The 27,043-nt window shown below is 39.5% G+C and overlaps 4 protein-coding genes and 1 long non-coding RNA gene across 11 annotated transcripts in view; 1 reads left to right on the forward strand and 4 right to left on the reverse strand.

Moving 5' to 3' along the window:
- On the reverse strand, positions 1-11,263 carry LOC124316349. Of its 2 annotated transcripts, none has more exons than XM_046782246.1 (10): positions 10,978-11,263; positions 2,245-2,310; positions 1,865-2,113; positions 1,651-1,795; positions 1,445-1,566; positions 1,240-1,374; positions 1,025-1,164; positions 877-944; positions 701-833; positions 1-611 (listed from the first exon to the last, which is right to left on the reverse strand). In XM_046782246.1, exons 1-9 carry the CDS (start codon positions 11,168-11,170, stop codon positions 758-760), a joined length of 1,194 nt encoding a protein of 397 aa, XP_046638202.1. In that variant the 5' UTR covers positions 11,171-11,263; the 3' UTR covers positions 1-611; positions 701-757. The 2 variants fall into 2 exon arrangements, with proteins under 2 accessions (XP_046638202.1, XP_046638201.1); XM_046782245.1 differs by lacking the exon at positions 10,978-11,263 and adding an exon at positions 2,411-3,009.
- LOC124316153 overlaps positions 3,312-27,043 on the reverse strand; it is a 25,448-nt gene continuing 1,716 nt past the window's right edge. The window contains exons 2-11 of one of the 3 annotated variants that reach the window (XM_046781920.1): positions 26,933-27,028; positions 26,787-26,870; positions 26,633-26,707; positions 26,504-26,566; positions 26,363-26,428; positions 26,196-26,300; positions 25,988-26,137; positions 25,428-25,930; positions 14,675-14,679; positions 3,312-3,419 (exon numbers count right to left, since the gene is read on the reverse strand). In XM_046781920.1, coding sequence (XP_046637876.1) covers positions 25,455-25,930; positions 25,988-26,137; positions 26,196-26,300; positions 26,363-26,428; positions 26,504-26,566; positions 26,633-26,707; positions 26,787-26,870; positions 26,933-27,028 — 1,115 coding nt within the window. In that variant the 3' untranslated portion in view covers positions 3,312-3,419; positions 14,675-14,679; positions 25,428-25,454. Of the gene's footprint in view, positions 3,420-14,674; positions 14,680-25,375; positions 25,931-25,987; positions 26,138-26,195; positions 26,301-26,362; positions 26,429-26,503; positions 26,567-26,632; positions 26,708-26,786; positions 26,871-26,932; positions 27,029-27,043 lie in introns of those variants that run through there. The other 2 variants (XM_046781921.1, XM_046781919.1) reach the window with 2 other exon arrangements.
- Positions 4,700-27,043, reverse strand: part of LOC124316246 — a 686,332-nt gene continuing 663,988 nt past the window's right edge. The window contains exons 1-8 of one of the 3 annotated variants that reach the window (XM_046782073.1): positions 8,204-8,311; positions 7,585-7,819; positions 6,578-7,197; positions 6,188-6,509; positions 5,976-6,130; positions 5,713-5,917; positions 5,398-5,649; positions 4,700-5,334 (exon numbers count right to left, since the gene is read on the reverse strand). In XM_046782073.1, the coding sequence (XP_046638029.1) occupies positions 4,865-5,334; positions 5,398-5,649; positions 5,713-5,917; positions 5,976-6,130; positions 6,188-6,509; positions 6,578-6,772 (1,599 nt within the window). In that variant the 5' untranslated portion in view covers positions 6,773-7,197; positions 7,585-7,819; positions 8,204-8,311 and the 3' untranslated portion in view covers positions 4,700-4,864. Of the gene's footprint in view, positions 5,335-5,397; positions 5,650-5,712; positions 5,918-5,975; positions 6,131-6,187; positions 6,510-6,577; positions 7,216-7,584; positions 7,820-8,203; positions 8,312-27,043 lie in introns of those variants that run through there. The other 2 variants (XM_046782074.1, XM_046782072.1) reach the window with 2 other exon arrangements.
- LOC124316287 lies at positions 9,020-17,117 on the reverse strand. 2 transcript variants are annotated; one of them, XM_046782140.1, is made up of 10 exons: positions 16,705-17,117; positions 16,345-16,632; positions 16,219-16,278; positions 15,849-16,094; positions 10,218-10,368; positions 10,030-10,151; positions 9,814-9,942; positions 9,570-9,709; positions 9,287-9,497; positions 9,020-9,217 (listed from the first exon to the last, which is right to left on the reverse strand). In XM_046782140.1, exons 2-10 carry the CDS (start codon positions 16,535-16,537, stop codon positions 9,063-9,065), a joined length of 1,407 nt encoding a protein of 468 aa, XP_046638096.1. In that variant the 5' UTR covers positions 16,538-16,632; positions 16,705-17,117; the 3' UTR covers positions 9,020-9,062. The 2 variants fall into 2 exon arrangements, with proteins under 2 accessions (XP_046638096.1, XP_046638095.1); XM_046782139.1 differs by lacking the exons at positions 15,849-16,094; positions 16,219-16,278 and adding exons at positions 10,439-10,690; positions 10,810-10,875 and having other exon boundaries at positions 16,705-16,859.
- The window catches only part of LOC124316687, a 6,671-nt gene continuing 2,640 nt past the window's right edge, over positions 23,013-27,043 (forward strand). The window contains exons 1-2 of the long non-coding RNA XR_006911952.1: positions 23,013-23,229; positions 23,694-23,909. This is a non-coding gene — a long non-coding RNA (uncharacterized LOC124316687). The remainder of the gene's footprint in view (positions 23,230-23,693; positions 23,910-27,043) is intronic.

Consider the following 27,043-nt stretch of genomic DNA (forward strand, 5'->3'; position numbering starts at 1 on the left):
ACGATTCCGCAGGATTTATTTATAGGGTATATTTTCTAAAGTCAGTTTTGATTTGGTGTGGAAGCATGGGAAATTACAGCAATCAAGCAAATACTAATGTATTTGTAGAACTGAAAGCAATTTCAGAAAAAAAAAGAAATATATTCATTATGTAATAATGTGTGGCGCTCGGGTTAATTAAATAATCAAATCGTTTCGGTTTTTCTTATTGGGGGAAGAAAGGAGCTGTAGCCTGTAATTTAACAGCTGACCAATCTAAAGAAATTCTTTATGTACTTCCCTCGTTTGGTGATAATAAGTAAAAATCTAAATTCCGAGCGCAGAAGCGAGTGACACAGAGATGAGAGATCCCCTAATAGTAAATCCTAACCATCTCAATATTTAGAACAACCACCACCAAACTAATAAGATTCTTTTCATTTGACGTAATAAATCGGTGAGAGTAATCCAGTTGGTCCTGATCGCCTATTTCTCTTCGAAGTCGAGACAGAATCCAGTATTGTCAGTATCGATAATTGCAGCAACAGGTATCGCTGGTGGAGCCGCGGCAACAGCTGCGGTGGGTTCTGATGCGTCTGTTCCAAAAGTCATTCTGAAGGGTCGAATTTTGGCTGCAAAAATAATATTTGTGTTTAATATTATTTACCATAATTTAGCTAAAAAATGAAAAAAAAAAAAAGAGTAAATAAATAAAACATACTGCAAACCGATGCAAATTTAAGTTCGCTCCCACAGTAACGATCGAAGAAAGCGCCCGTTACGGGATCAAATCCTCCGGCGATGGCAAGGAAATCGTAACTGCATGTATTTCGAGCTGTCCCAGTAAGGGGACCCGTATTAGCAGTCACAGGTGGAGTTGCGGCGGTGTTAATAAGTTGTCCGGTCAAAAAGAAGGCGTTTCCAAGCGTCCCTGTGCAAGGACTCACACACATCTGTGTCGCTCTCTTTGATATTTTATACCGAGTGGAAATGCAAATGTAAATAATAAATTTCTCTGAAAAAAATTAATATAAGTGTTTCTAACCGCTCCAGCGACAAGTTCAGTCCTGAAGCAAATGTTGTAGTTCTGATTGTTGAGTTGGCGGGCAGCAGCGGTGTCTTGCCAGTTGAATGATTTCACTTTGCCTGTAGCGGAGGCAAAGTATTGCAGACAATCCGCCGGGGCTAAATGGATTACACCAAATAAGCAAACATGTTATTCATTTAATTGTATTGAGAAAACCATCAAGGTTGTTATACCTAGATAAGTTGCACCACAAGGTAGCATCGCAATTTTGATATTCCACGATGGAGTGGTTGTTGTTCCAGTTGCAAATTTGAATATCAACTTGACATCAGTGGGAGTAGTGGCCGATGAAGGGACGTCAAGGTACACTGAAAAGTTCAAACAGGTTCAAATGTCTAATATTAGGTCAGATCGCATATTTTGTACTATTTTGCTTACTGTGTTGCCCGGAATTAACTCCACAAATAGTAGGAGCCATAGTCGTTGCTCCCTCAACTGTAAAAGTGTCGGTGCAAGTTCCGACTGTTGGCGGGGCGTTCGTAAACGAAACAAAGTCCAATCTTTTTCAATAAGTTGTTCTATTAGCCTGTTGTCTCATGTGATTTGTAATAATAAATAAGTTAGAAACGAATACGATCTCATACCGAATCTGACAAATAGGTGACGCTTGTTCCGCGAGTTTATTGTCCAAGTGAACGGTCAACGAGCAAGGAGAACTCACGGATGTAGAGGGAGATTGCCAGTACGTGTTGTTACGTGTGGCGTTGCTAGCGCAAGCTTTGACTACATCTGTAAGGGATATGTTGGAATTCTGAAACATGTTTATTTAAATAACAGGTGAAGAAGTGATTGACTTACTGATGCAGCAGACTCTGCCCTGAGTACATGAACCACTTGGCCGTCCAGAAATTGAGGAACAGGCCGACGCTGATGAACACATTCCGGCTTCGTCACTGGGTGACGTACAGGCTTCCATCCTGTTGAGGAGGTTGGACAACGGCGTCAACGGTGTAAATAAATTGCTGAGCAGGCCCATGTTGAACAGATTGGCGCCCAAATTGCCGAAACCTAAACGACCTTCTTGGTTGTCGTAGTAATCGGCATTGACTGTAATAAAAAAAAATTGTTTTACAAATCGTCAAATTGTTACAAAATTTCATTGCAATTAGCTTAAACGACTCAAACAAAAGAACATTTATAAAAAGTTCATTTTACAAGTTAACTGCAAGGTTACTCACTATTTGCGAAATTGCCTGGTGGTTTCCTGTTGAAGGGGATTCGTCCTTCGTACGAGTTGGCATATCCTTTCGATTAAAGAAAAAATTTGAATTATTCGTCACTTATTACAGAATGCGTTTCATTGAAAACTAACGGGAATAGGCATTAGAATTCCGCGAATTTTACCTGCAAACGGCAATCGTGGCTGGATGTTGTAGTAGTAAGGAAACACCCACGGGTTGGTGGGGTAAGAATTTGCATTCAGAAGCTCATCCAACCCTTGCCTGGCTGTCAGTTGTTTAACTTGGCCATCCTTACAAGCCCAGATGGTAGTAAAAATTAAACTGAAAGACAAAAAGATTTCAATTGCTCGTGCCATCATGTTGACTCTTTCGTTTCAGTTGAATTTCTGGGTCCGTGGACGAAAAGAAACAAGTGATACGAAGGTGATTCGAATTGGATCTGAAATCAAAGTTCAGCCGGAGTGTCTTTTATACGCAAATTCGTCCGTAGAATGTAGACGTGCACGTCAGCAGCCGTTGAAATAACCTTGTCCTTTTAATTGATCTCCGCTCCATTTTTAACTCGGATCCGTCTTCAGGATTACGACCCCAAAGAGCCAAAGGACAGTCATCCACGAGATCCCTTCGGTCGGCCACTCTTGCATTTTCCTTTCCTTTTACGAAATGATTGACATATGTCAGTGATTTATTATAGAAAATCAGAGACATGAACTCTGCTAAATATTAGCATATTGGCTATCCCAGTTATTTCAAACTAGGAGGTGCCGGTGTGGCTGCAGGTCCCTCTTGGTCATGAAATTTTCTATTTGCACTTTGCTTTTAAAAATTAAAGTTTCATTTTGAAAAGTATTCAAGAATTTTAACTATGAAATATAGCAGTGGTTTGACATCAAATTATTCCAGTGTTGTTTAGAACATTTGAAATTGTGACACACTTGCAAAGTGAAACTGTTGAAAGATGAAATTGAAACTACAATAATTACTCTGCAGCATGAAACAGTAGAGAAAATATGCAAACTTGAGGTTTCCATGTTTTCTGATATGAACATGCTGGTTGTTTTCCACGTAAACTTATAGAAACAAAAAACAACACTGGAATTGTTGACAAACAGCTTATGTGGGTTTCACATCTTGGACTGATTAAATGATTTCCAAATTCAAAAATATTTCAACTTTAATCTCCATAACAATATTAAATTTTGTGTTAAAAAAGGTCTCGCCTCACGATTACAATCCAGATTGACTTTAACATTACGAGAATACTTGAACAATACATGGAATCATTTCAAATTTTATTTTACCTTCAGCTGAATTTCGATGTCACGTCATTCCGTTTTGCTTCGAATCTCATAAACTTAAACCTCGTCTTATCTCTCACTACTCTCATCTTGGTAACAAGACAAAAGCAGACGACACTTTTCTTCTATACTAGTTGACAGTTGTCAAATCAAAACAAGGCGCAGTCGTCAAATTACTTAATTCATTCGGACACTATGTGATTTTTAAAATTATGCCCACTCCTTTTTTATTAACTCGAATCTATCGTTGGGATAACGAACCCAAAGGGTAAAAGTCATTCCTTTTACGAAATGATGGACATGACAGCGACATACTACTGGCTACTGGAATCAGAGAGACACGAACAAGCACAATTTACAGAATATTAGCATATAGATGTTATACCCTTGAAAAAGTAGTAGTCTAGCAAAAAATCGTGCGCAGTTTACGCCGATGCGCACCACAGCGGCAGATAGCAGAACTAAACTTTTTATTACGCTTGACTACCTGTCTACTTCAAGAAACGAGACGAGAACCGACTGCTTGTCGAACAAAGGACTTGAAGTAGACAGGTAGTCAAGCGTAATAAAAAGTTTAGTTCTGCTATCTGCCGCTGTGGTGCGCATCGGCGTAAACTGCGCACGATTTTTTGCTAGACTACTACTTTTTCAAGGGTATAACATCTATTCCCTGTCTTTCAAATAACTGCTCAACATCGCAGTGCGCGCTGGTAACAAATGCCAATTTTGTTGTAAATGCCTTTCAGCATTTCCTTCTTTTTCCTTTTTGAGCCAACAAATCATTCGACTATTGACTTGAAAACGTGTCACACGTATGTGTCCTCTTACGCGATTCTTACCTTCTTTGTAAAACAAGCGCATTAAGACTAAAAAACACGAAAGTTTCGATGCAAATGCGGATCGAACCCTTGAATCGAATCATTGCCCTCGGGTTTTGCATGTCTCCTGTCCTTATTTTTACAGATAGAAAAGCGGATTTGTGTTCAGCGATGCACAACTACAATACGCGTATAACTGTGAAAAGTGTTTTCGAAAAATTACGATCCGTACGTAAATTAACTTTAAGCGAATGAATTTTCTCTCATATCAAGACCTCCCGCTTTTTTTTGTAAATCTGGCAATGAAAATTGTTGTTTTTGCTGGTCGTGTCTAAAAAATTCAAACTTGATTAATGTATTCAGTAATTGTAATTGCATCCACAGTTTAATTTTAATAAAGAAATGTGCACCCCTTGATGCATTGGAGTCGAACGAATTATCTTGCCTTTTTCCTTAAAATTCCCTTCCCCAAATGTTCGTGTTGCCGATTATGGATGCACCTCAAAGTGACGCCACAATTTCCTCCTCCAACATGAAACCCGTGAATTGAGTAAAGTGACGACTGTCGTCAAACAAATACGATGAATGTCCGAAAATCATCACAAAGACTTGATCGTCTATTTTTAAGTTCAGCGTCGACTGCAGGGTCAACGGATTCAATTGATCAACGGGGCCTTTAGCCTCTTGAACATAACTCGACCCGATTATATGCCCGTTCAAATAAAGATAAGAAGAAAACGAAGCCCAAGATGAAGATTGAAGATTCCCAAGTCCCGTGAAAGAAAAGAAATAAATTCCCGGCCGCGGTGCCGTGAATATCCCGGATGCCAAATCCATGGCATTTCCCTCGTTCGCCACCTCCAATTCGAACGGAATCGGAGTTCCAGTTGTGTTAAATGAAGAATTTCTCGCGACGAAAAAATGGACGGGCGCCGATTTGACGTCGGCGTATCCGATCCATTTCTGGAAATCTTTTCATCAATTAAAAATGGATAATTGCAACTGATTAATTCATGAGAATCTAAAACATTTACCTGGATCATCGGGGAGTTTAGTGAAATCGCAGTAAACGGATTCCATTTTCGCCGATCCCATGACGGAATAAAATCCGTTCAGGGTGTGGCCAATCAACCACAAATCTTTGCACGACTTTGGCAGTCCAGTCAAAGTCACTAATCCGGTGCACACGAGTCGGCCAAGCGTGTGGACGCCGGATGAAGTTTCTAGTTGAGTTCTGCCAAAATTCAAACGAGAGATGGGCAGGACAGTTTTGTCGGTAATGACACCTGCAAACGAAATTAATTTTATTCATTTTAATTCTATACAAACGTGGGAATCGTATAACACACCGTCGTCGACTAATTGAAGTGGTGCAAGAGAATCGCAATTGCATTTCGCCGCAGGATCGACGCAATTTGCATCAATTCCGCACTGGCAGGTGTGAACTCCGTCCGTGTTACTTCCGGCCCAAAAGTATTGCGGAATTCCTTCTCTGTCGTTCCACCAGGAATAGGCGACGCCATATAACTCGAATGGGGCAAAGTTGCAGTCGTACTAATAACAGAATTAACAATTAAAACGCCAAGAATTAAAATGATCAAATTTAACTGACTCTAATCGACTGGCGGCATTCAGTGGATAATTCCATCAAAGCTTTTATTTGTCCCATTGACGAATTGTAGTTGATGGAACGTGAATAGCACCCAGCCTCGGCGCAGTGGCCAACATTTAAAGAAGATTCACTATCGTGTAGAACTGAGGTCGATCCTGTTTTTATGGAAAGATAATGAATCAAATCTTTATTTGAAAATTTAACTATTTTACCTGATGTCATATCGCAGTAAACGTAAATTGGGTCATCGCCAACACCTTGTCCGTCCGGATCGATCCAGTGCATTCCGGATGAAAGTGAAGGATCGACCGCACGAAGTTCTCGGCATGTCCTTGGGATTCCGCTCTTTCCAGTTGATCGAATTGAAATTTCTTTTTTCACCGGAAATAATTTTGAATCAGTGGAAACCGGAAGTTCAGCTGCTTCCAACAGGGAAGTTACAATTCTTTCTTGGTCCTGAATTTTGACTTCCAGTTGAACATTTTTGGCCTCTAATTGTATTACTTTCAATGTCAAATCTTGTCTTAGTTCATTCTGTCATAGAAAACCAAAAGTGTTTTATCTAAAGTGAAACTCTGAATAAAACAAAACAATAGACTTACATTTAGTTCGAGTTGCGCCTCCAGTTGTGTCACCTTTTCTTCAAGTTGAGCATTTTTAGCCTCAATTTTGGCTTCTAGTCTCACTTCTAATTCTTGCAGTTTGTCTTCCAAGGAAAATGGTGTAAGAGCAGAGGAACAAATTGTCCCGCAGCTCAAAATCAACATTAAACCCAAAAAGGCTGTCAAACGAGCCATTTTTACTCGATTTTCGTTGTACCCAAGTGTAACGAAAGCAACACGTAACAATCGATAGAAAAACTCACTTGCTAGTTTAAATACCTTTCGTGCGGTTTTATCAATCGCCTATCTTGCAAGGAGTCCATAAAAGATAACTACCGATATTTTTTAAATTCGAAATTCGGTTGTTTGTCTTGAGCAACATATTTTTTTTACGATGATTTGAGTTGATATGGAACTATAATCGAATTATTGTTTCCGTTAAGTTTAGTTAGAATCTTGGTCATTGGAAAGAAATTAAACATTTATTCGGACGATTATTCCGCTTATTATCTAGTTCTTCGATGCGTGCTGAGGCTCCCCACTGATCGGATCGGTTGTCATGACCGCTTTATATCATAACTCTGCGGACTCACCTGAAAACTGCCCATTTTCGTCAATTTCTAGTCCAACAAATCAAAACCAACAGTAAATCAACTTGAGTGAATGAGAATGCACCATTTTTTAGTTGTTCGGAATTGGTTGTAAACTTTTAATGAGATATAATTTAATAATGTTTGTTTGGTTATAATGTTTCAAACTGGACGTGCGTTTCAATTTATATAATTCGACCCATTGCTGCGTTTAACTTATTGATAGCGGTTAGTGATAAATTGAAATAAACAGGTCTTTGTGTTTATATAATCCCTGTCGAAAAAAGATAAATTCAGCGATTAGAAGTTTGAATGTCAGTCTAATGTCATGATGGCCTGATATTATTTGTTTTGTACGTGGCTATGGACAATCGTTAAGGTAGTTAAATTGTAGTAACGTGGAAACAGAAAGTATACTTAATATCCTCTGGCATTATTTCCATTCGCCCACTCAGGGGTAGCCAACCGTAATTAGAGTTGGGCGGAATTTGTTGTGAATTGACTGCCCATCCGCATTTCCTTCGTTACGTTCGTTTTCTCCTTAAAGATGCAAGAGTTTGTCAAAATCCACCGAAGAACTGCTGTAATATCGTCCGGATCTGTACTTGCTTGGAAGAAATTCCAAGCCGCGGCGGTAGCGATGCATGGAACCCTGGAATAAAGCGATGAACTCCATTCAAAATATTATGATCCGGCCATTTCGCAACACCAGAAAAATTCCCGAACGAAGTCAACTGCAGCTGTGCAATGTAATAGCACAGTTTTTCAGTTCAACACTGCATCGCTGAAAATATAAGAAAAGAAATTATTATTATTATTTTGTTTTGTTCTATTTCCGTGCTATCGTTTGTTAAGTGGGAAAGGGAATCCCCCCCCAAAAAAAAACAAAACAAAAAACAAACAAAACAAACATTAGATAGTCCCTGGATAGTCCTGGGATAAATGATAAATAAATGTAGTTGTTCTGGCCTCAATTCAGCAATTTTCTACCAGTTTTGTCGACCGGTAAAATAATTTATTTTAAGAAGTATATTACCTTTTTTGTGGCTAAACTCCAGCAGTTGCAGGTTCCCCTTGAGTACTACCCCGCAAATTTTCAATGAAGATGCCGACCAACTTTTGTCCCTCTCGACCACCGCCCTTGAAATGGACCATTAAGGGGATGAAGAAATAAAAAAAGAAATATAATGAAATGTGCTTTTACCACATTACCATTTACTGCTTCCAGGTAAAGGTTAGGGTGAGGATTTGGGAACTTTCGAGCCTAATCTTAAAAAAGAAAAAAAAGAAAAGATTAATATATTCATCTGCAACGAAACGGGTCGTGAGGGTAAATATCAAATTTAGTCGTTGAGTAGACCAGGTGTGGTGTGTCATCCATGGCTTGACAGTTAAATGGCCTGACACTGTCAAAAGAAGACGGAGATTTTTGAAAATTTGTTGGGGACTGTGGATTAGCATAAAGCAGACTTTGAGAATAACAGCTCACAAATTAAGAAATATTCAAAATACGGCATAGTGATCGTGCTGGAGGTATGCTGTTTATTGAAGACATTGCAGTCGTCAAACAAAGTTGTCGATCCCGTTTAGACAACAACCTAAGGATCGAACAAAGTTTTTTTAAATGCTAACATTCTTAAGCGAGTCAGTTTTGTTTGGTATGGGAGCATAATGAAATATAACAGTAGTAGTGATTGGCGTGAATCCCCTTGGTCCTTGCTTATTACTAACTCTTCTAAAAAGGAAGCTGTAAGTACAAATATTCCGACTAAAAAAGCATGACACAGAAACTTAAATGACCTAGCTGCTAGCCACAAAAAGAACCATCACCAGAATAATTTAGTTCATTTTTCTTTCGGTAAAATGAAAATGTTGGGCATTGTCCAGCACCAGATTTACGCTTGTTCTTGATAGGCAAGACAGAATCCGGTATTGGCTTTATCTTCAACAGTCATAGAATCGGGTTGCGCAGCTGTAGCTATAGTCGCATCAATGGTGGTGTCTTCAATGCCGTCAGTTCCGATACTCATTCTAAAGGGACTGATTTTGGCTGCAATAATATTTATACCGATTAATAAAATTACAAGATTTATTTTTATAATTAATAAGTCAATCATACTGCAAATTTTGCCGATAGCGCCACCACAGTAACGATCGTAGAAAGGGAAGGGGCTAGCTTGATCCTGTCCACCGGGAATGACAAGGAAATCGTAAGTGCATTTGTCCTTCCCTGTACCAAAATTAGCATCGTCACCGGCTTCACCAGTTAACAAAAAGCCAACATCAGCGATCGCCGTCGTACAAGTTGACACGCACAGCTGGGTTGCTCTCTTTGATATTTAAACAGATTTTAACTCACAATTGCAACATATTTAATTTTTGAGAAAGAATTTTATTCGTACCGCTCCTGATGCAACAAGTTCAGTCCTGAAGCAAATGTTGTAATTTTGGTTATTAAGTTGCTGGGCAGCGGAGTCTTGCCAGTTGAACGATTTGACTTGACCTGCTCCGGCAGTGAAATATTGGAGACAATCCGGAGGTGCTACAAAATGACATGGGAAATCCAACAAATGTACATTTCGTATGTACATTTAGTTTCAATCGTAATTATATTACTAAATTTTACTATTCAGTAGAAAACGATACCTAGGTAAGAGGCCCCACAGGGTAGCATCGCTATTTTGATGTTCCATGAACGAGTAGCTGATCCAGCGAAATTGAAAATGAGTTGGACATCGGTAGGAGAAGTAGCAGATGACGGCACATCGAGATACACTAAAATTATTTAGAGGAAAATAAAAGAGGTTCAAATTTCTATTGCGCTATATAAATTTTCTTTCCAACGTTTTGTATTTTGCTTACTGTGTTGTCCGGCATTGGTACCACAAATGGTAGGAGCCACAGTTGTTGATCCACCAACTTGGAAGGTGTCCGTGCAGGTTCCGGCTGTTGGCTGGGCGATCGCGAACGAAACAAAGTCCAGCCTACAACAATAATTTGTTTATTGGTTCTATAATCTCATCTTGTGTTTTAAAAAAGCGATTTCATACCGAATTTGACAAATAGGCGAAGCTTGTTCCACGAGTTTATTGTCCAAGCGAACGGTCATTACGCAAGTGGAAGGGGCATTAACCGGAGTAGAGGAAGATTGCCAGTACGTGTTGTTCAAAGTCACCGTACCTCCACAACTGTTGACTACATCTGTTAGAAATACGATCGATAATGAGTGAAACATTGTCAAATGAAAACAAAGTAGACTTTTTAGACTTACTGACGCAGCAGACTTTTCCCCGAGTACAGGAGCCGCTAGGCCGTCCAGAAAATAAGGAACAGACCGATCCTGGGGTACAGATTCCGGCGTCGCCACTGGGTGACGTACAGGCTTCCAAGCTGCTGGCAAGGTTGGCGAATGGTCTCCATCTTGGATGGAACCGGTTGTTGAACAGGCCAATGTTTAGCAGATTGGCACCCAAACCACTCAACCCAAAACGACCTTCTTGGTCGTTGTAGTAATCGGCATCAACTGGAAGAAAACAAGTTTTATTATTATTTTTAAAATTTGCAAGTCATTTGGGCAGGCATTAAAATTTATTTCAATTCCACGAGATAAAAAGAAGGCTATCAATAAATGATGTAACTTACCCTTGGCGAAATATCCTGGTGGCTTTCTGTTGGAGGGGGTTCGTCCTTCGTATGTATTGGCATACCCTTTTAATTATTTTAAAAAAATTTAAATTTAAACATGTACTTGAAAACAACAATGAAATGAAAACAGGAAAAAAGATGTAATTAGAATTCTGCCAACCTTACCTGCAAATGGCAATCGTGGTTGGATGTTGTAGTTGTAAGGAAACATCCACGGATTGGTGGGGTAAGAATTTTCAATCAGAAGTTCATCCAACCCTTGCCTGGCTGTCAGCTGATCGACTTGGCCATCCTTACAAGCCCAGATGGTAGTAAAAATTAAACTGAAAGACAAAAATATTTCAATTGCTCGGGCCATCCTGTTGACTCTTTCGTATAACTGAAAATTGCTGGGTCCGATAGACGAAAAGAACAAGCGACACGAAGACGATTCGAATTGGATGTGAAATCAAAAGTTCAACCGGAGCGTCTTTTATACTGGAATTCGTCCGTGGAATCTAAGGATATGCGCGCCACGGCGCGCCAGCCTATACATCGGCCGTTGACAATAACCTTGTCCTTTTAATTGATCTCCGCTCCATTTATAACTCGGATCCGTCTTCAGGATTACGACCCCAAAGTGCCAAAAGGACAGTCATCCAGGAGATCCTATCGATCTGCGATTGGTTCTAAACAGTCTATTACTGTCTCTCCTTTTACGAAATCATTGGCAATTTAACAGAATATTAGCATACATTTGTTATCCCCTGTTTTTCACACAGATGCTAAACACCAGTAAGCGGTAGCTAAAAAAAAGAATGAGAATTCGCTGTGAATTGATTGCCCATCAGTATTTCCTTCTTATTCCTTTTGAGCCAACAAATCACTTGGAATTTATTGACATGGCAGCCTTCTCACGTATGTGTCCTCTTGCGCGATTCTTCCCTTTTTTGTCATCGAGACACAACACGAATAATGATGAAAATGCGCAACAAGCCCTGAATAAAATCATTGCCCTCTTAAAATGGGTCCTTAACCATTATCCTATAGTCTTTGGTTGCAAATTTTATTCTATTTCGCAGTATATGTCCTTATGTGTTATGTTAATTTCCCGTTTCTTGATTTTATGCACGAACACCGTCTTCTATTCTATTTTTGGACTTGGAAATCAAATTAAAATTCAATAGACCTTTTAGTAAACGAGGAGGTGCCAGTATATCTGTATATGTCCCTCTTGGTCAATAAAAATTGTCTAGTTGCACTTTGCTTGAAGTGTTTAAGTTAAAACATTTGGTTGCTTACCAAAAGGCAAAGTTGTGAAATACAAGAGAAGCAGTTGCGAATAAGCAGCTCAGGAATAATCGTACTCATACTATGTCATGACTGATTATAACCAACGCCACAGAATAGTCAAAAAGGAAGAATAGACATAAATAGTTCCTACCTTTATGCCTGGGAAATTCGGCCAGGAATCCACAGGTGCTCCATCCACAGGAATAATTGAGTACACACCAGGCGGGATAGGAAAAAGGGGGTCCCCGTGAATTCACTCACACACACATGGGTGTACACGAGGAAAGAGGAGATTTAAAGAAATGGGGAAGAAGAGAACCGTAATCCGGCCGACATCGGCAGTTCCTCCAATCCAAAAGGATGCCGTTTATCTAAATACAAAGTAAAAAATGGGTTTTAAAAAATATTGACAGAAACAACGAGGGAGGAAAAGTTGAAAATAACAGTTAGCCCTAATTGCTAATTTAACTTTAATTTTGGGTTTTAAATTTAAGGTTGCCATGTAGGCCAATGCATCAATAAAATATCTGTAGCACAGGAATAAAATTAACAAAAATCATTACCCAAGCGATGAGGATGAGATTGTTGCTGATGACAGATCTACCAGCTAACAAGTCAAACTTGCATAACTTGTGGTTATGATGGCTGGCTCATGCCTCAAATTTGCTTATAAAGGAAAATGTTACAGTGCAAACAAACTGCCATGCATCGACACATAAATAAGACACATAAATGCTATTTCACAAAGGAACAGGTTTAACTCTTCTTTTTAAGCCCATAATCTTTCCATTTGTATTTTTAGTTTTACAGTTTTATTTACCTTTACCAGCCATCATATTATCATGCAAACAGCAGCATGGATTGGAAAGCATGCGAGAGCCATGTCACATCACAGAGTTCACACGACGACCACATTTTTCTAATTTGATTTGTTGTGCAATTTTACGTCCAGCCACACTTGTACGTTTCTAAAAAAAAGTTATGTGTCCATTTTCTTTATGAATCTTATTAAACTTCGTCTCTTTTTCCAAAACTGGTGAACAAGACTAGAGCAGACGACACTAATATTCTAAATAGAAGATATCGATTACAATTAAAAATCGATCCCCCCCCCCCGCCAAATTCAAACCTACCTCTACCTTTATTGTATTCTTTTCCATACACAGTCCAGTCTTCATTTTCTTTGACAATTTTTAAAAAAAACAAACAAAATAAGATATTGTAAAGTGGTAAAAGCTGTTTATTTTCAATTTGACGAGCTGAGCATTTTTTTTAGATTAATGCCATTTCATTCGTAAAACAAATTGCAAAATTGGACAAATTGCTGAGTAATTGACAAATCAATGAAAAGTGAGTGTTACATTCACATATTTTTAATTTTACTTTGCTGAATAAAAATTTATTTGATGCGTACGCTTTACATTATTTGACGACCACAACTTAAACTTAAATGTCCCACAAAGAAATACGAACTAACCAAAAAGTCCATTCACCATCTAATAACAAGTTAAAATATCTGAATTTGCATTGCACAAAAACAAAGCTCTTTACCAAGGTGCTGGCGGATTGCCAAGCAATGTTCATTTCTCTTGATAATCAAGACAAAATCCAGTATTTGCTGTATCGGCTGGTGCCGGAAGAATGTTCGCCCCTGCAGCCACCGCTCCTTCAGTGTTGTCGGTTTGAAATGTCATCCTGAATGGCTTGATTGGAGCTAAATTAACATTGAATGTTGTTTAGTTTATCAGTTTTATTTCCATCAAAAGTGACTTATTAAGTCAATTGATTTGAACTTACTGCACACTGGAACACTGGTGGCAACTGGAGTTATGGCTGGATTGAGGGCGTTGCCGCAGTATCGGTCCGCTTCAACATTCGTAGAATCGCGGGCACCGGCGATGATGAGGAAATCGTAGAGGCAAGTGGCCGTGTTGACTCCGTTCACAATGGCACTTGTGCCCACACCGGAAAGTGCGGCGGCTGAAGCGACGGCATTGGCGGCAGCAGTTTGAGCGGCCGTGAGTGCGGCTTGAGCGGTTGTCACGGCAGTTTGAGCATCGGTGACAGCGACTTGTGCATTATCGACGCCGGTTTTGGCAGTATCGACGGCTGTCTGAGCGTCAGTGACTGCAGTTTGGGCATTATTGGCAGCGAGTTGAGCAGTGTCAATTGCAGTTTGAGCATCCGTCACCGCAGTTTGGGCGTTAGTGAGAGTGGTCTGTGCAATATTGACGTCGGTTTGGGCAGTATTGACAGCTGTTTCGGCAGTTGTGACTGCCGCCTGGGCGTCATTGACGACTATTTGGGCAGCATCGACGACAGTTTGGGCAGCAGCAATGGCAGCAGTTTCAACTGCAGTTGGGTTAGCAGGATCGACGACAACAGCATTGGCAGCGTCGAGATTGGTTTGTGCTGTGGCAAGAGCCGTTTGTGCATCTGTAAGGGGTCCCTGTGCAGTGGTAAGGGCAGTTTGGGCGTTGGTAAGAGCACCCTGTGCTGTGGTAAGTGCCACTTCGGCCACTGGGACTGCGGCCTGGGCAGTGGCAAGGGCGTTTAGTGCAGCGGCAAGATCAGCCTGTGTAGCGGTTACAATGTCTTTTGCGGTTGTAAGGGCAGTTTGGGCATTTGTAAGAGTGGTTTGTGCTGTGGCAAGAGTAGCTTGGGCATTGGTTAACGTCGTTTGGGCGTTGGCCAGGTTCGTTGTGGCTGTGACGACGGCAGCGGCGGCAGCAGCGGCATTGGTGCTGGTGGGCGTGGTAATAGAAAAGGCGTCACCACCGTTAGCCACGCCACAAATTGACAAACACATTTGGGTTGCCCTCTGAATAAAAATCAATAAATGCGATTAAATTGACTGATGTGCGAAAATAGTGAAACGATACCAACCTGAGAGGACACAAGTTCAGTCCTGAAACAAATGTTGTAATCTTGATTGTTCAGTTGACGAGTTGCCGTTCCGGCGACGTCCTGCCAGTTGAACGACTTGACCCTCCCGGAAGCAGTGGTGAAATATTGGAGACAATCTGTCGGAGCTGTGATGCATTAAATATGAAATAGTTGAAGTTATTTGTGAGTCGATTTTTAAAAGGATATCTTGGATCTTATTCTTACCGAGGTATGTGGCACCACAAGGAAGCAATGCCATTTTTATTTTCCACGAACGAGTGGCTGTGCCAGCAGCAAAATTAAAATTGAGCTGAACATCAGTAGGAGTACTGGCTGACGAAGGGACGTCGAGGTACACTAAAATTTGTTTTAAGCACATAAAAACAAGTTCATTAATATTTATTGGTTTAGATGGAATGCATATTTGATTTTTCTGACTGTGTTGCCCGTCATTATTTCCGCAAATGGTAGGAGCTACAGTCGTTGCTCCGCTAACTTGGAAGGTGTCCGTGCAGGTTCCGGCTGTAGGCTGGGCGGTTGTGAACGAAACAAAGTCCAACCTATACAAGACAGAATATTGTATTAGTCTGTGGTCCCATCTTCCGTGTAAAATAAATCATTTAGATGATCTCGATCGCATACCGAATTTGGCAAATAGGCAAGGCTTTTTCCGCCAGTGTACTGTCCAACCGGACAGTCAACGTGCAGGTGGAAGGAGCATTAACGGGAGTAGAGGGGGATTGCCAGTACGTGTTGTTCAGAGTAACCTTACCCCCACAAGTGTCAAGTACGTCTGTTACACGAATATGTTTGAATTTTCAAACATTTGATTGAAATAAATGGATGCAGAATTGGTAAATAATTAAATATAGACTTACCGACGCAGCAGACTCTGCCCAGATTACAGGAACCACTAGGCTTTCTAGAAAGTAAGGAACAGGCCAAAGCTGATGTACAGATTCCGGCGTCGCCACTGGATGATGTACAGGCTTCAAACCTGCTGACGAGGTTGGCGAACGGCCTAAATGGTCGGATCGGTGGGGTGAATAGACTGCTGAACAGATTGGCACCCGAATTGCCAAAACCTAAACGATTTTCTTGTCTATGACCGTCATTGACATCGACTAAATTATAAGAAATGATTCCTTTTTAATGTAAAGTTCAAGGCAGTTAACTTAAACAAGAACAAATTGGTAAATGTATAAAAAGTTGAATTCCACAAGTAATAGATGTATTTTTGCTACTCACTTTTGGCGAAATAGCCTGGTGGCTTTCGGTGAAAGGGTATCCGGGCCGCTTCAGCATACCCTTTAAATTAAAGAAAAATATCATTGAATAGTAAATGGACACAATAAATTATTCCGCGAATTTTACCTGCCAATGGCAATCGCGACTGGATGTTGTAGTAGTAAGGAAACATCCACGGATTGGTGGGGTAAAAATTGGTCTGCAGTTGCTCATCCAAACTTTGCCTCGCCGTCAGGTGGTCGACTTGGCCGTCTTCGCAAGCCCAAATGACAGTACACATTAAAGTGAAAGACAAAAAGATTTCAATTGCTCCGGCCATCGTGTCGATTATATCTTTCGTCTCCGAATGGAATATCTGGAACCTTGCTGCAGATCAGAAAGAAACGAGCGGCACGAAGACGATTCAAATTGAATCTGAAATCAATGTTGAACAAGCGTGTCTTTTATAAGAAATGCGCTGTCCAATGTATGATGTATCTAGTATACTCCAGCATAAATGTAGATTTCAGCCGTTGACAGCCTGTCCTTTAAACGATCTTCGCTCCATTCTTAACTCGAATCCGTCTTCAGGATTACCAGGACCCCAAACGCCAGCCACGAGATCACGTATACCTGCTTTTTTTTTCCCTTTTACGAGATGATTGACAACTTGACGTGAGTTATTATTGGAATCAGTTACACAAACAGACAATGTTTTAATATAACCTTACCGAATGTTGCATAGTATATCTCTCTTCTCTCAAATAACTGCCAAACATCAGCGCGCGCTTGGTTTGACGTTAAGCAAAATTCGACAAGAATGATGGGATAGAATTTGCTGTGATTTGAGTGCCCATTTGCATTTCCTATACTTATTCATTTTTTTAGCCAACAAATCCTTCGGCATCAATTGACATGGGGACGTCGTCACATACATTGTTTATCCTCTTACCCAATACTTATTACATTCTTTATACAACAACGGGTTGCATGTATTATTCTAGTTCGTGTAGTGCATGCCCTTATGCTTTATGTTAATTTTGCGATTCTTGACTAAACACACACTTGTTCTATTCCTCTCTTGCCTTTTATGCACGTCTGACAACTTTCCAACACGGACTATAAACTCAAAGAACGCCTTCCTGGGTTGCAGTCACCATTGTATTGCGCCGAATATATGAACTATCCACCCTAAAATAGAAATGAATATCGTAAATAATTTTCTCATGACATGTTTGAACTTATTTTTGTTGCATCAATGCATAGTGCTATTACTGTTATATTGATTTTACCGAATTTGGCAAATGGGCCTCTTATTATTTGTTCCACCAATTTGGTGTCCATCCGGACAGTCAGCGCGGAAATACGGCCAGGAATCCACAGGTGCTCGATTGAATCCACCAGGCGGGATAGGAAAATGGGGGCCCTCGTGAATACACCCACACTCACATGGGTGTACACGAGGACAGAGAACATTTAAAGAAAGGGGGAAGAATAGAGACTTAACTCGGCCGACATTGGTAGTTTCTCCAATAAAATGGGATGCTGTTTATCTAAATGAAAAATAAAAAATTAGTTAACGAAAAATATTGACAAAGGAAGGAAAAGTTGAAAATGAGACAGCTTGGGTAAACCGTAATTATTAATAAACAGGTGAATTTCAGGTTTACTTTCAATAAACTGCAGTTATGCAAGTCATCCATCATTCAAATATCTATCAGGTCACAGATATAAAAGCAAAAACACAACAACACAAATCATTGAAACCCAAGCGATGATACTGAGATGGTTTCTGATGACAGCTTGTTACCAGCACAAGCAAAACTGCAATATCTTGTGGGTTTAGATGGCTGGCTCTGGCCTCATGTATGCTTAAGGGAAATGTTACAGTGAAAACAAACTGCCATGTATAGATAGAGCAATCACATGATAAATTATATAGTCAGGAACTAACTTTCACATATTTGGAACAGGTTTAACTTTAACTCTTCTATTTATTGAAGCTCCCAGAATCATTCGATTAGTATAATTTTATTTTTATTTTACCTGCTAAACAGCATGGAAACGAATAGTGTATAAAAAAAAAATGAATCTATATAGGCTAACAATATAAATCTCGAACTTCCAACTTCGTCTCTTTCTCGATTATCGAAACTTTGAAACAAATGAAAGCAGACGACACTAATATTCTAATTAGCTTAAGATATCGATAAATCCTTCCCTCCTTAAATCCAATTATCCAAACGACCAAACCCCTTTTTCTTAAGAAATCGATAGAAACCGTTTCTTGTTCAGTGAATAGCATTTTATTTAGATTGGTTAAATTGCATCATTACACGAAATGAATGTAATTTCATTCACACCAAATCGAAGTAACTTTCAAGACAAACACAAAAGGAGCAAAGAGCATAGTTCAAAAGAATTTCTATTTGTGGGTGTTTAGGCCTAATTCTGGAAAGCGACCAATTAAATAAAATAATGCTTCACGTGAAAATGTTCTTATATAAGTTAATGCTACGTCATCAGAGAACTTTTAAGTTCTCCTTCCACCAGCACTACGATAGCAACGACATGGAACAGACCATAATAATATTTTACTTTTAAGCAGATCGTTAATCCTCGAACGAAACATTGGGCACGTATTGATTTAGTCTATCGTTCTTGGTAGTCAAGACAGAATCCAGTATTGGCAGGCCTAATGCAGTATCAGCCGCTGCCAAAACGGGAACCGTTGGTGCATTAATAGTTGTAATCGCCTCTCCAGTACCGTCGGTTTGGTAGGTCATTCGGAAGGTACTGATGTCAGCTGTAATAATAGATTTAATTCAATCCAGTGCTTGTGAATAAGTAATATATAATTAGGTATAACACGGTATAACTTACTGCAGACTTGGACACTAGTGGCTGAACCACCGGGTACTGCGGCTGCTAGAACTGGTGTTGTACCAACGGCCGCTCCCACAGGAACGGCTAATGGCACTGGATTTAAAGCATTTCCACAATAACGGTCTGCCACAATACCGTTGGTATCTCTACCACCGGCGATGAGAAGGAAATCGTAGAGGCAGACAGCTTTGTTTTGTAATACCAGTACTACCATGTACGTCAGTGCCGACGGCTAAAGATTCGGGAACTTTCAAGCCTAATAATATTTTGAAAAAAAAAGGAACCAAATCTATTCTTATTCATCTGTAAAGAAACGGGTCCTGAGGCTAAATACGTTTAGTTTAGTCGTTGAGTATTAGACGTTGAGTATTATGACAAGGATGTTGTGTGGTGGTCATTTCTTGATAATGAAATGACCTGACACAGCCAAAAGAAGACGGAGAATTTTGAAGATTTGTTGGGTTTGGGCTTTTTTTTAAAATAGTTTCCAGGGACTGCACTGAGGAGAGCTGATGAGCACTCGAGGCTAGTGGCTGCAGTAGTAAGGAAACATCCACGAGTTGGCCGGTTCCACTGTTCTTATTACGTCCAACGTTCAAAATCAAAGTAAAATTAAATAGACAACAAATTCAGATCGACGATAAAATCAAAGAAATGATCTCTAAACTGATTCTTTTACCTTGCCAAAAAAAAAGGTTTATTTTATTGCGGTCGTTTTCAGACATTATAAGAAATTGGTAAAGAAAATAAGAGGTCGTATGAAAAGTACAAAACTTTGAAATAGCGTGGTTTAGAAAATGCATCGTAATAGTTAAAATCAACTGAAATGCGCCACAAAAAAAGAAGAGCTAACTAAAAATCCATTTACCATCTACCAAGTTTAAATTTCAATTTGAGTCAGCATTTAAAGAGAAACCATAAAACAGCTCATCACCATATGTATTTCTTGATTGTCATGCGATGTCTATTTCTCTTGATAATCGAGGCAAAATCCAGTATTTGCTGTATCAGCTGGTGCTGGAAGAATGTCCGTCACTGCAGCCAAACTTCTATAACCTCCTATTTTCCACCAAAAAAAGAACATTAAGTCAAATATTTTTGATTGATTTATTTGCAATACTCTCGCTCAGCTGTTTTTTTTTAATAATGGCTGGTAATAATAAATTCCGGTTAACATCGGTCACTGAAGGACCCGGCAGACGATGTTATGCCTGTGTCTATAAGCTTTGAGCCCTTGTGCTCATGTGCTCCCCTTTGTGTGACCTTGTGCTCTCAGAGAAGCGCTGTTTTTTAAAAATAGGTAGCCTAAACATGGGCATTTTTCGATGAATGTCTAAACTTCAGGTTTTCTATAAGCCAACTTTAGTTTGCTTATTCTGGCGTTTTCCCCCTTAATATCTTGGGATTTGGCGCTATGGCCAAATCTATTGGCAGGAATATGGTCTATTCCTGTCTCTCCTTTTACGAAATTATTGGCAATTTAACAGAATATTAGCATTATTTGCTATCCTCTGTTTCCCACGCAAATGCAAAACACCAGTGAGCGGTAGCTAAAAATAGAAATGAGAATTCGCTGTGAATTGATTGCCCATCAGTATTTCCTTCTTATTCATTTTGATTCTGCCCTTTTTTGTCATCAAGACACAGCACGAATATTGATGAAAATGGCGCAACAAGCCCATGAATCGAATATTGCCAAATATTACGAAGTGTCCATGGATGGCGAGTCGAAGATTGCCCTTCTTAGCGGTCAACACAGCAACCGAGCCAGTTTTCCTTCCAGTTGAACTGGTTTGACGGGATCTCCAAGACGACTAAGTAAATACACACAGCAGTCGCTTTCCTTTTTATCACACACAAAATTGTATTCTTATAGGCAACACACACAACCCTTTGATTTTAATTTTAAAATGTCTCCAATGCGTCTCCCTCGGTCCCTCCCATGGGAGGTGTCCTTGTCTATATTTCTTGTAAATCGCCCGTGTAGTCTTAAGGTAGTTCTAATAAGGGAGGTCCTAAGAAAAATCAACCTTTTCACTTTTCATAAGAATTCTGGCCAAGTTTTTTAGTCTTTCGTCCAACTTCCTCGTCAAACAGACAAGATGAAGCTTCGCTTGAGAGACTATTACTTCATTTGTTTTTTAACGACGGGTTTGATATTGATTTCGTTGCATCACTTCAACAACAGCAGTGCAGACAACACGATCAGCATTTGCAAAACAAATTCAGCAGAGAGCGACGCTACTAAACAACATCAGGATTGTATTCCGGACTACGACGAAGTTGACCAGGAACTGATGGCCACTTACCCGTGGATTGACGATCCCACCTGTCGACATTTCGCCGTTCAAGTAAAAAGATTATTTTATAGTTCAAACAGATTTATTTGGCGCAATTAATTACGAATACATTTCTGCACGGTTGGATTAATAGTTTGCGAAGAATAAAACCCGACCGAAATGGGCTTTAACTTCTTTCCCCGGAAGTGGAATTACTTGGACGCGTCAGTTGATTGAGGGAGTAACAGGGTGAGTTAATATTATTAATTTAAACAGACCTCATTATTATTATTGAATCATTGCCAAAATAAGGATTTATACCGGGACCGTCTACGGAAAACCAAAATCCCCAATCGTCACAACCGGTAATAAAACATTTTAAATTTGTTTATTACGTTCAAACAAATTACCGGTACTGTAGTTATTTAATTAAAAATGTTAATTGGAATGAAGGACACCACGGGAACGAGGTGGACCTGAATTGCGAATGCACCATTCTCATCAAGGATCACGACGTTGGTCTGCCTCATTTCGCCTCCTTCCCAACTATAAGGAACAACCTTGTACGTATTATTTAAATGCCCTTTTAAATTGTAGATTTAAACTCTTCTTGACGATTATTTTTTCGACAGGTAAAGGACAACCAAACCATGAAAGACAACAAGAAAAGAGGTCCCATCAGGAGTTTCCTCTACGACAACCGCGGGATTCTTTTACTTCGCAATCCCATGGACGCGTTATTCACCTTCGCCCATTTCCTGGGATCGTCGGGCAATCACACGGGTGTGGTGTCGTCCAGCGATTTCGTGGGGCCGCAGTTCGACAATTACGTCGACTACGTGGCCGACACTTGGGCGGATCACGCCGTCGGTTGGATCCAGGACATCCAAAACGGGACCGTCCTCTTCTACGAGCGGCTCCTGCTGGAAGACACGGCGACCGAATTGACACGATTGTTGAATGTCATCGGCTTCAGCGATCCTCACCATCCGCCCGTCGATCCGGAGCGGATGCGCTGCACTCTGTTGCACAAGGATCGAGCGGACCGCAAACGTACCCAAAAACCAGTGTAAGATGACACATTAAATCTTGTATTTAATTCCATTTATTGACTCTTTTAATTTGATAGGATACCGTTGACAGCCAGTCACCGGTCCAAGTTAATGTCGGCCATCGAACGAGTTCAGGAGAGTCTACACAAGAAAGGCTGGCCGTTACTTCCAGTTTACCTCTACGATCTACGACACAAGGAGAATCCTGGCGTCTAATAATAACGTGGATGATTCAATCAATTTTTCCTGAATTTTTCCTGCCGCAGCCGGTTTTATTTGAATATAAATTTACATGTTTATCAGAAAAGGCCTGAGCCCGCAATGATATGATTCAAAATCAAAATAAATTTTAGTTTTACTGAAGTGACAGAAGAAAGTCGTTCGACTAGCACGCAGATGTTACCGCGCTCATAATTCTGCAGCATTAAATAAATTACCAGCCGTATAGTTTGTTCTCTCTTGACTTTCATGAGGGTCCTGGAACTCCTGGATTAAACATTTAAATATGGCAATTTTTAACTTCTATCGATATCTTACTAAAGCATGGTTAATTTGAATATTAGTGTCGTCTGCTACAGTCTTGTTCTTCTTCTTCACCAGTTTCGAAAAAAGCTCCTGCTTCTGCTGCACCCAATCCCTCACACAGAAAAAGTTTAAGATTATGAAGAAAATGTAACGGTCACTTTTTGGGGAAACGTACGTGGCTGCACGAAAAATTGTTGAACGAATAAAATGACTTAAATGTGGTCGTTCGTCTTGTGGACTCTGTGGTGTTGGTGTGGAGGCTCAAGGCTCCCCATGCTGCTGTTTGGCAGGTAAATTAAAGTGAGTCACAAATTATGCAATGATTTCGAGAGCTTGGACAGAAAAGTTAAACCTGTCCCAACTTGTGAAATGTCATATTTCCTGACTGGCATTTTTCATGTAAGCCACCTGTCGATGCTTGGCAGATTGTGTGCACTGCGTAAACTTTTCCTTTTCAAAGTGCAGATTTGAGGCCAGCCATCGTAATCACAAAATATGAAAGTTTTATTTGTGCTGACATTTGACCTGTCCTCAGTATTGTCACTAGGATAATGATTTGTGTTACTTTTATTCCTTCGACCTGCTAGGGAGATTTTTATGTTGCAGGACCTGCGTGAGTTCAGTGTATTAACATGGACACCTTACATTCTCCCATTTATTAAAATTTGGGTTTACCCACTGTCTCATTTTCTGCTTGTCCTTGTTGTTTATGTCCAAAATATTTTTTCGTAACCCATTTTAAATTTTCATTTAGATAAACAGCATCCCCTTTCATTGGAGGAACTACCGATGTCGGATCGAGTTACGGATGTCTTCTTCCCCTTTCGTTCAATCCACTCTGTCCTCGTGTACACCCATGTGAGTGTGGGTGTATTCACGAGGGCCCCCATTTTCCTATCCCGCCTGGTGTAATTCTACTTTGATGGTCTAAGCACCTGTGGATGCCCGGCCGTATTTCGCAGGCTTTAAGGTAGGACAAACATTGATCTTTGTTATTCTTTTTTGACTACTTGTTGTCGTTGATTATCAATCACTACATATAGAAAGGAGTACGATTATTCCATCCTGAGCTAGGCTGCGGTTGAATGGTTCTTATCGCCGTTTTTGTTCTCCTCAGTTAGGGCTCATTAAATATTTCATTTGAATAACGACTACAGATCAGGCCCGTTTTTGTACCTCACGACTCACTGACAGTTAATGTTGATAGGAGGTTACAATAACAATTTTTGTTTTGAATTCTTTTTCCTGGCATTTAACAACCATTCAACTGTTGACGTTGACATTGACGTCAATGTAATGTATAAAATCATCACCATTGAGTCATCAAACGATCGTGAATGACCGACCCTGGCACTTGGCATTCATCATCTAACATTAAACTGTAATGACTCTAAACTGTCATCAAAGTAAGAATCGTCGTTTAATCAACTAACACGACATGGTTCAACCCTTTGGTCTCGCAACATCTTGGTCATTCGAAATTGACAGTTTTCTCTTTTTCTGACACCGCGGTGGCGTGATCGTCCATTTCGTGCGGGATTCACCGTGAAATTCACATTTTTAAATTAAAGCTTTTTTTGGAATAAGATGCGGGGAATATTAAGCGATTCAGCGTTAATTTTATGTGATGTTAAGCTGCGATCGCCAATCAAATTGGATTTTTTTTTTTAATTTTTCTAGGGGAAATTTTATTATTAAATCAAACAAGCATTTAGTGAAATCTGGCAATCAAAATTGGTTTTTTACTTGCCACGCCCACATTTTTACATATAGAACCGCGAAAATTCGGTTGTGAAATAAAAATGTTTAGTTGCATCTACATTTTAATTTTCGTCAAGAAATTCCCACTCCTTAATGAATAAGAGTCGACTGAATTGTCTACCCTTCCCTATTTTTTTTCTCTCCTCCCATTCTGCGACCGTGAGAAAAAAATGATTAAAATTTAATGAAATCAAATTTTAAAAATGGAAATCTTTCTTAAAGATAAACGAGATGTGTAGTTGCATCGTTTTCGTTTTGATTTTGAGCGAAATTTTCAAAAAATCATTTTTTAAATCTGGCAATCAAAATGAGTTTTACACGTCCCGTGCTCTTAGTTTTAGAGGTAGACTCTTGAATTTTTTCTGGACGAGTGCACAACTGAAATGTTAATTCATCTGTAAAAGAATTATTTGAAAATTCCGATCCGTAAGTGAATTAAACGCGAATGAATTTTCTCCCATTTAAAGGCCTCCCGCTTTTTGTAAATCTGGCAATCAAAATCGGTTTTTTGCTGGTCGCGTCTAGAGTTTTCCAGATACAAACTTGAAATTCGTTTTGTGTATTCAGTTAGTGTATTTGCATCTACAATTCAATTTTGGCAAAGAAATTCTTATTCATAAATGAATTAGAATCGAACGAATTTTCTTCCCTCCCCCTCCCTTAAAATTCCCTCCGTCCCCAAAATTTCGTGTCGACGTTAAACAAAAATGTTCGTGTCATAAAAAGCGTCGTGCGTCGCCGATGAAGTTGAACCTCAAAGTGACGCGACAATTTCCTCCTCCAACATGAAACCCGTGAAATGGGTCCGGTGGTTACTGTCGTCAGTCAAAAACGAGGATGTACCAGAATAACCAATCTGCACCCAGACTCGATCACCTGTTATCAAGTTGAGCGTCAACTGGAGGGTCACCACACTATATTGTTCTACGGGGCCTTTACCCTCGTAAACATAACTCCACCCGATTGAATTCCCGTTCAAATAAAGATAAGAAATAAAATAAACAGCAGATGAATAATAAAGATGCGCAACTCCCGTGAAAGAGAAAAAATAAATTCCCGGTCGCGGTGCCGTGAATTTCCCGGTGTTCAAATTCATGGCGTTTCCCTCGTTCACCCGCGCCAAGTCGAAAGTAATTGGATTTCCTTCTGTGGAAATTGAAGAATTTCTCGTGACGTAGAAATGGACAGGCGCCGATTTGACGTCGGCGTATCCAATCCATTTCTGTTTGTCTGTAAACAAAACCAATTAGGTAAAACAATAACAAACACAAACAGCAGACAGCGTACCATTTTGATTGGCATTAAAGTTGCAGTAAATCATTTCCATCTTCTTTGATCCTTTTACCAAAAAGAATCCGCTCAGTTTATGTCCTATTCGCTCCATATCCGCACACGAGGTGGGAATTTTTCTAATGTCGACTATTTCACTGGTTCGGGCTGTTGAATCAAATTCTTTAATTTATTTCATAAATTTAAAATTTTATTTACAATTTACCATTTAATTTGGTCGCCAAATCTGCAACGGCGGACTTTGTGCTGTTCAATTCCGTTCTCGTTGATGCCAAATTTGTTTTTGCAGTTTCCACGTCAATTAAAGTTGCTGAATAAATGCATTCCATTTAAATTAAATCAATTAAAATAATAAAACTAAATTATTTTTACCTATTAGATCTTTTTTCAGATTTTCTTCAGCAACTTTTAATTCTTGACTAAATCGACCCAAATTCACTACACAATCAAAGAAAACAAAATTAAATTAAAACAAATTATTTTTCAAAAAAATTTATTAGACGTGAAATTTACTTTTGAGTTCAGCTGACCATTTCCCGGCCGTGATTTTCGTTTCTGCCAATTCTGTTTCGGTCGCTAAATTTATTTAAAAAAATTTTGCATTCGAATTTTTATCTAATTTTCCAATATAAGAATAAATACCGTTTAATTTTGCAGATAAACCATCGACGGTTATGAGAAAATCTGCTCTCGTTTTCACCAACTCCTGTTTGGTCTCTGCTCATAATAAAAACCGTAAATTTTGTAAAATTTTTTTTAAAATTTAAATTTCATTTCCAGTAAAATCATAAAATACCATTTAACTTTATCGATAGATTATTGACATAAACCTTCGTTTCCTTTAAGTCGTTTTTGGTTTTCTCCAACTCTTGTTTAGTCCCTGCTCAATCACAACATTAAGAAGAATTCTGTTTTCCTATTTTCTTAAATAATTTAAAACACCTTCTAATTCATTAGTTAAATCGCTCTCTACAACACTCAGTTTGGTATTTGTTTTCACCAAGTTGTTCACGGTTGTAGTTAAGAGCTCAGTAGTGGCTGAAATTTAATTAT

This window comes from Daphnia pulicaria, chromosome 12, assembly GCF_021234035.1.
Source record: "Daphnia pulicaria isolate SC F1-1A chromosome 12, SC_F0-13Bv2, whole genome shotgun sequence".
NCBI lineage: Eukaryota > Metazoa > Arthropoda > Branchiopoda > Diplostraca > Daphniidae > Daphnia > Daphnia pulicaria.

Excerpts from the sequence above, each read along its gene's own strand:
- LOC124316287 (XM_046782139.1), bottom strand. The coding sequence starts at position 16,537 with ATGGCCGGAGCAATTGAAATCTTTTTGTCTTTCACTTTAATGTGTACT. Across the intron at positions 9,710-9,813 it reads CTGTGGGGCCTCTTACCTAG|CACCTCCGGATTGTCTCCAA; the intron begins GTATCGTTTTCT and ends GTCATTTTGTAG. Across the intron at positions 9,218-9,286 it reads CGCTATCGGCAAAATTTGCA|CCAAAATCAGTCCCTTTAGA; the intron begins GTATGATTGACT and ends ATATTATTGCAG.
- LOC124316349 (XM_046782245.1), bottom strand. The coding sequence starts at position 2,606 with ATGATGGCACGAGCAATTGAAATCTTTTTGTCTTTCAGTTTAATTTTT. Across the intron at positions 2,311-2,410 it reads GCCACGATTGCCGTTTGCAG|GATATGCCAACTCGTACGAA; the intron begins GTAAAATTCGCG and ends TTTAATCGAAAG. Across the intron at positions 1,375-1,444 it reads AGTTAATTCCGGGCAACACA|TGTACCTTGACGTCCCTTCA; the intron begins GTAAGCAAAATA and ends TGAACTTTTCAG.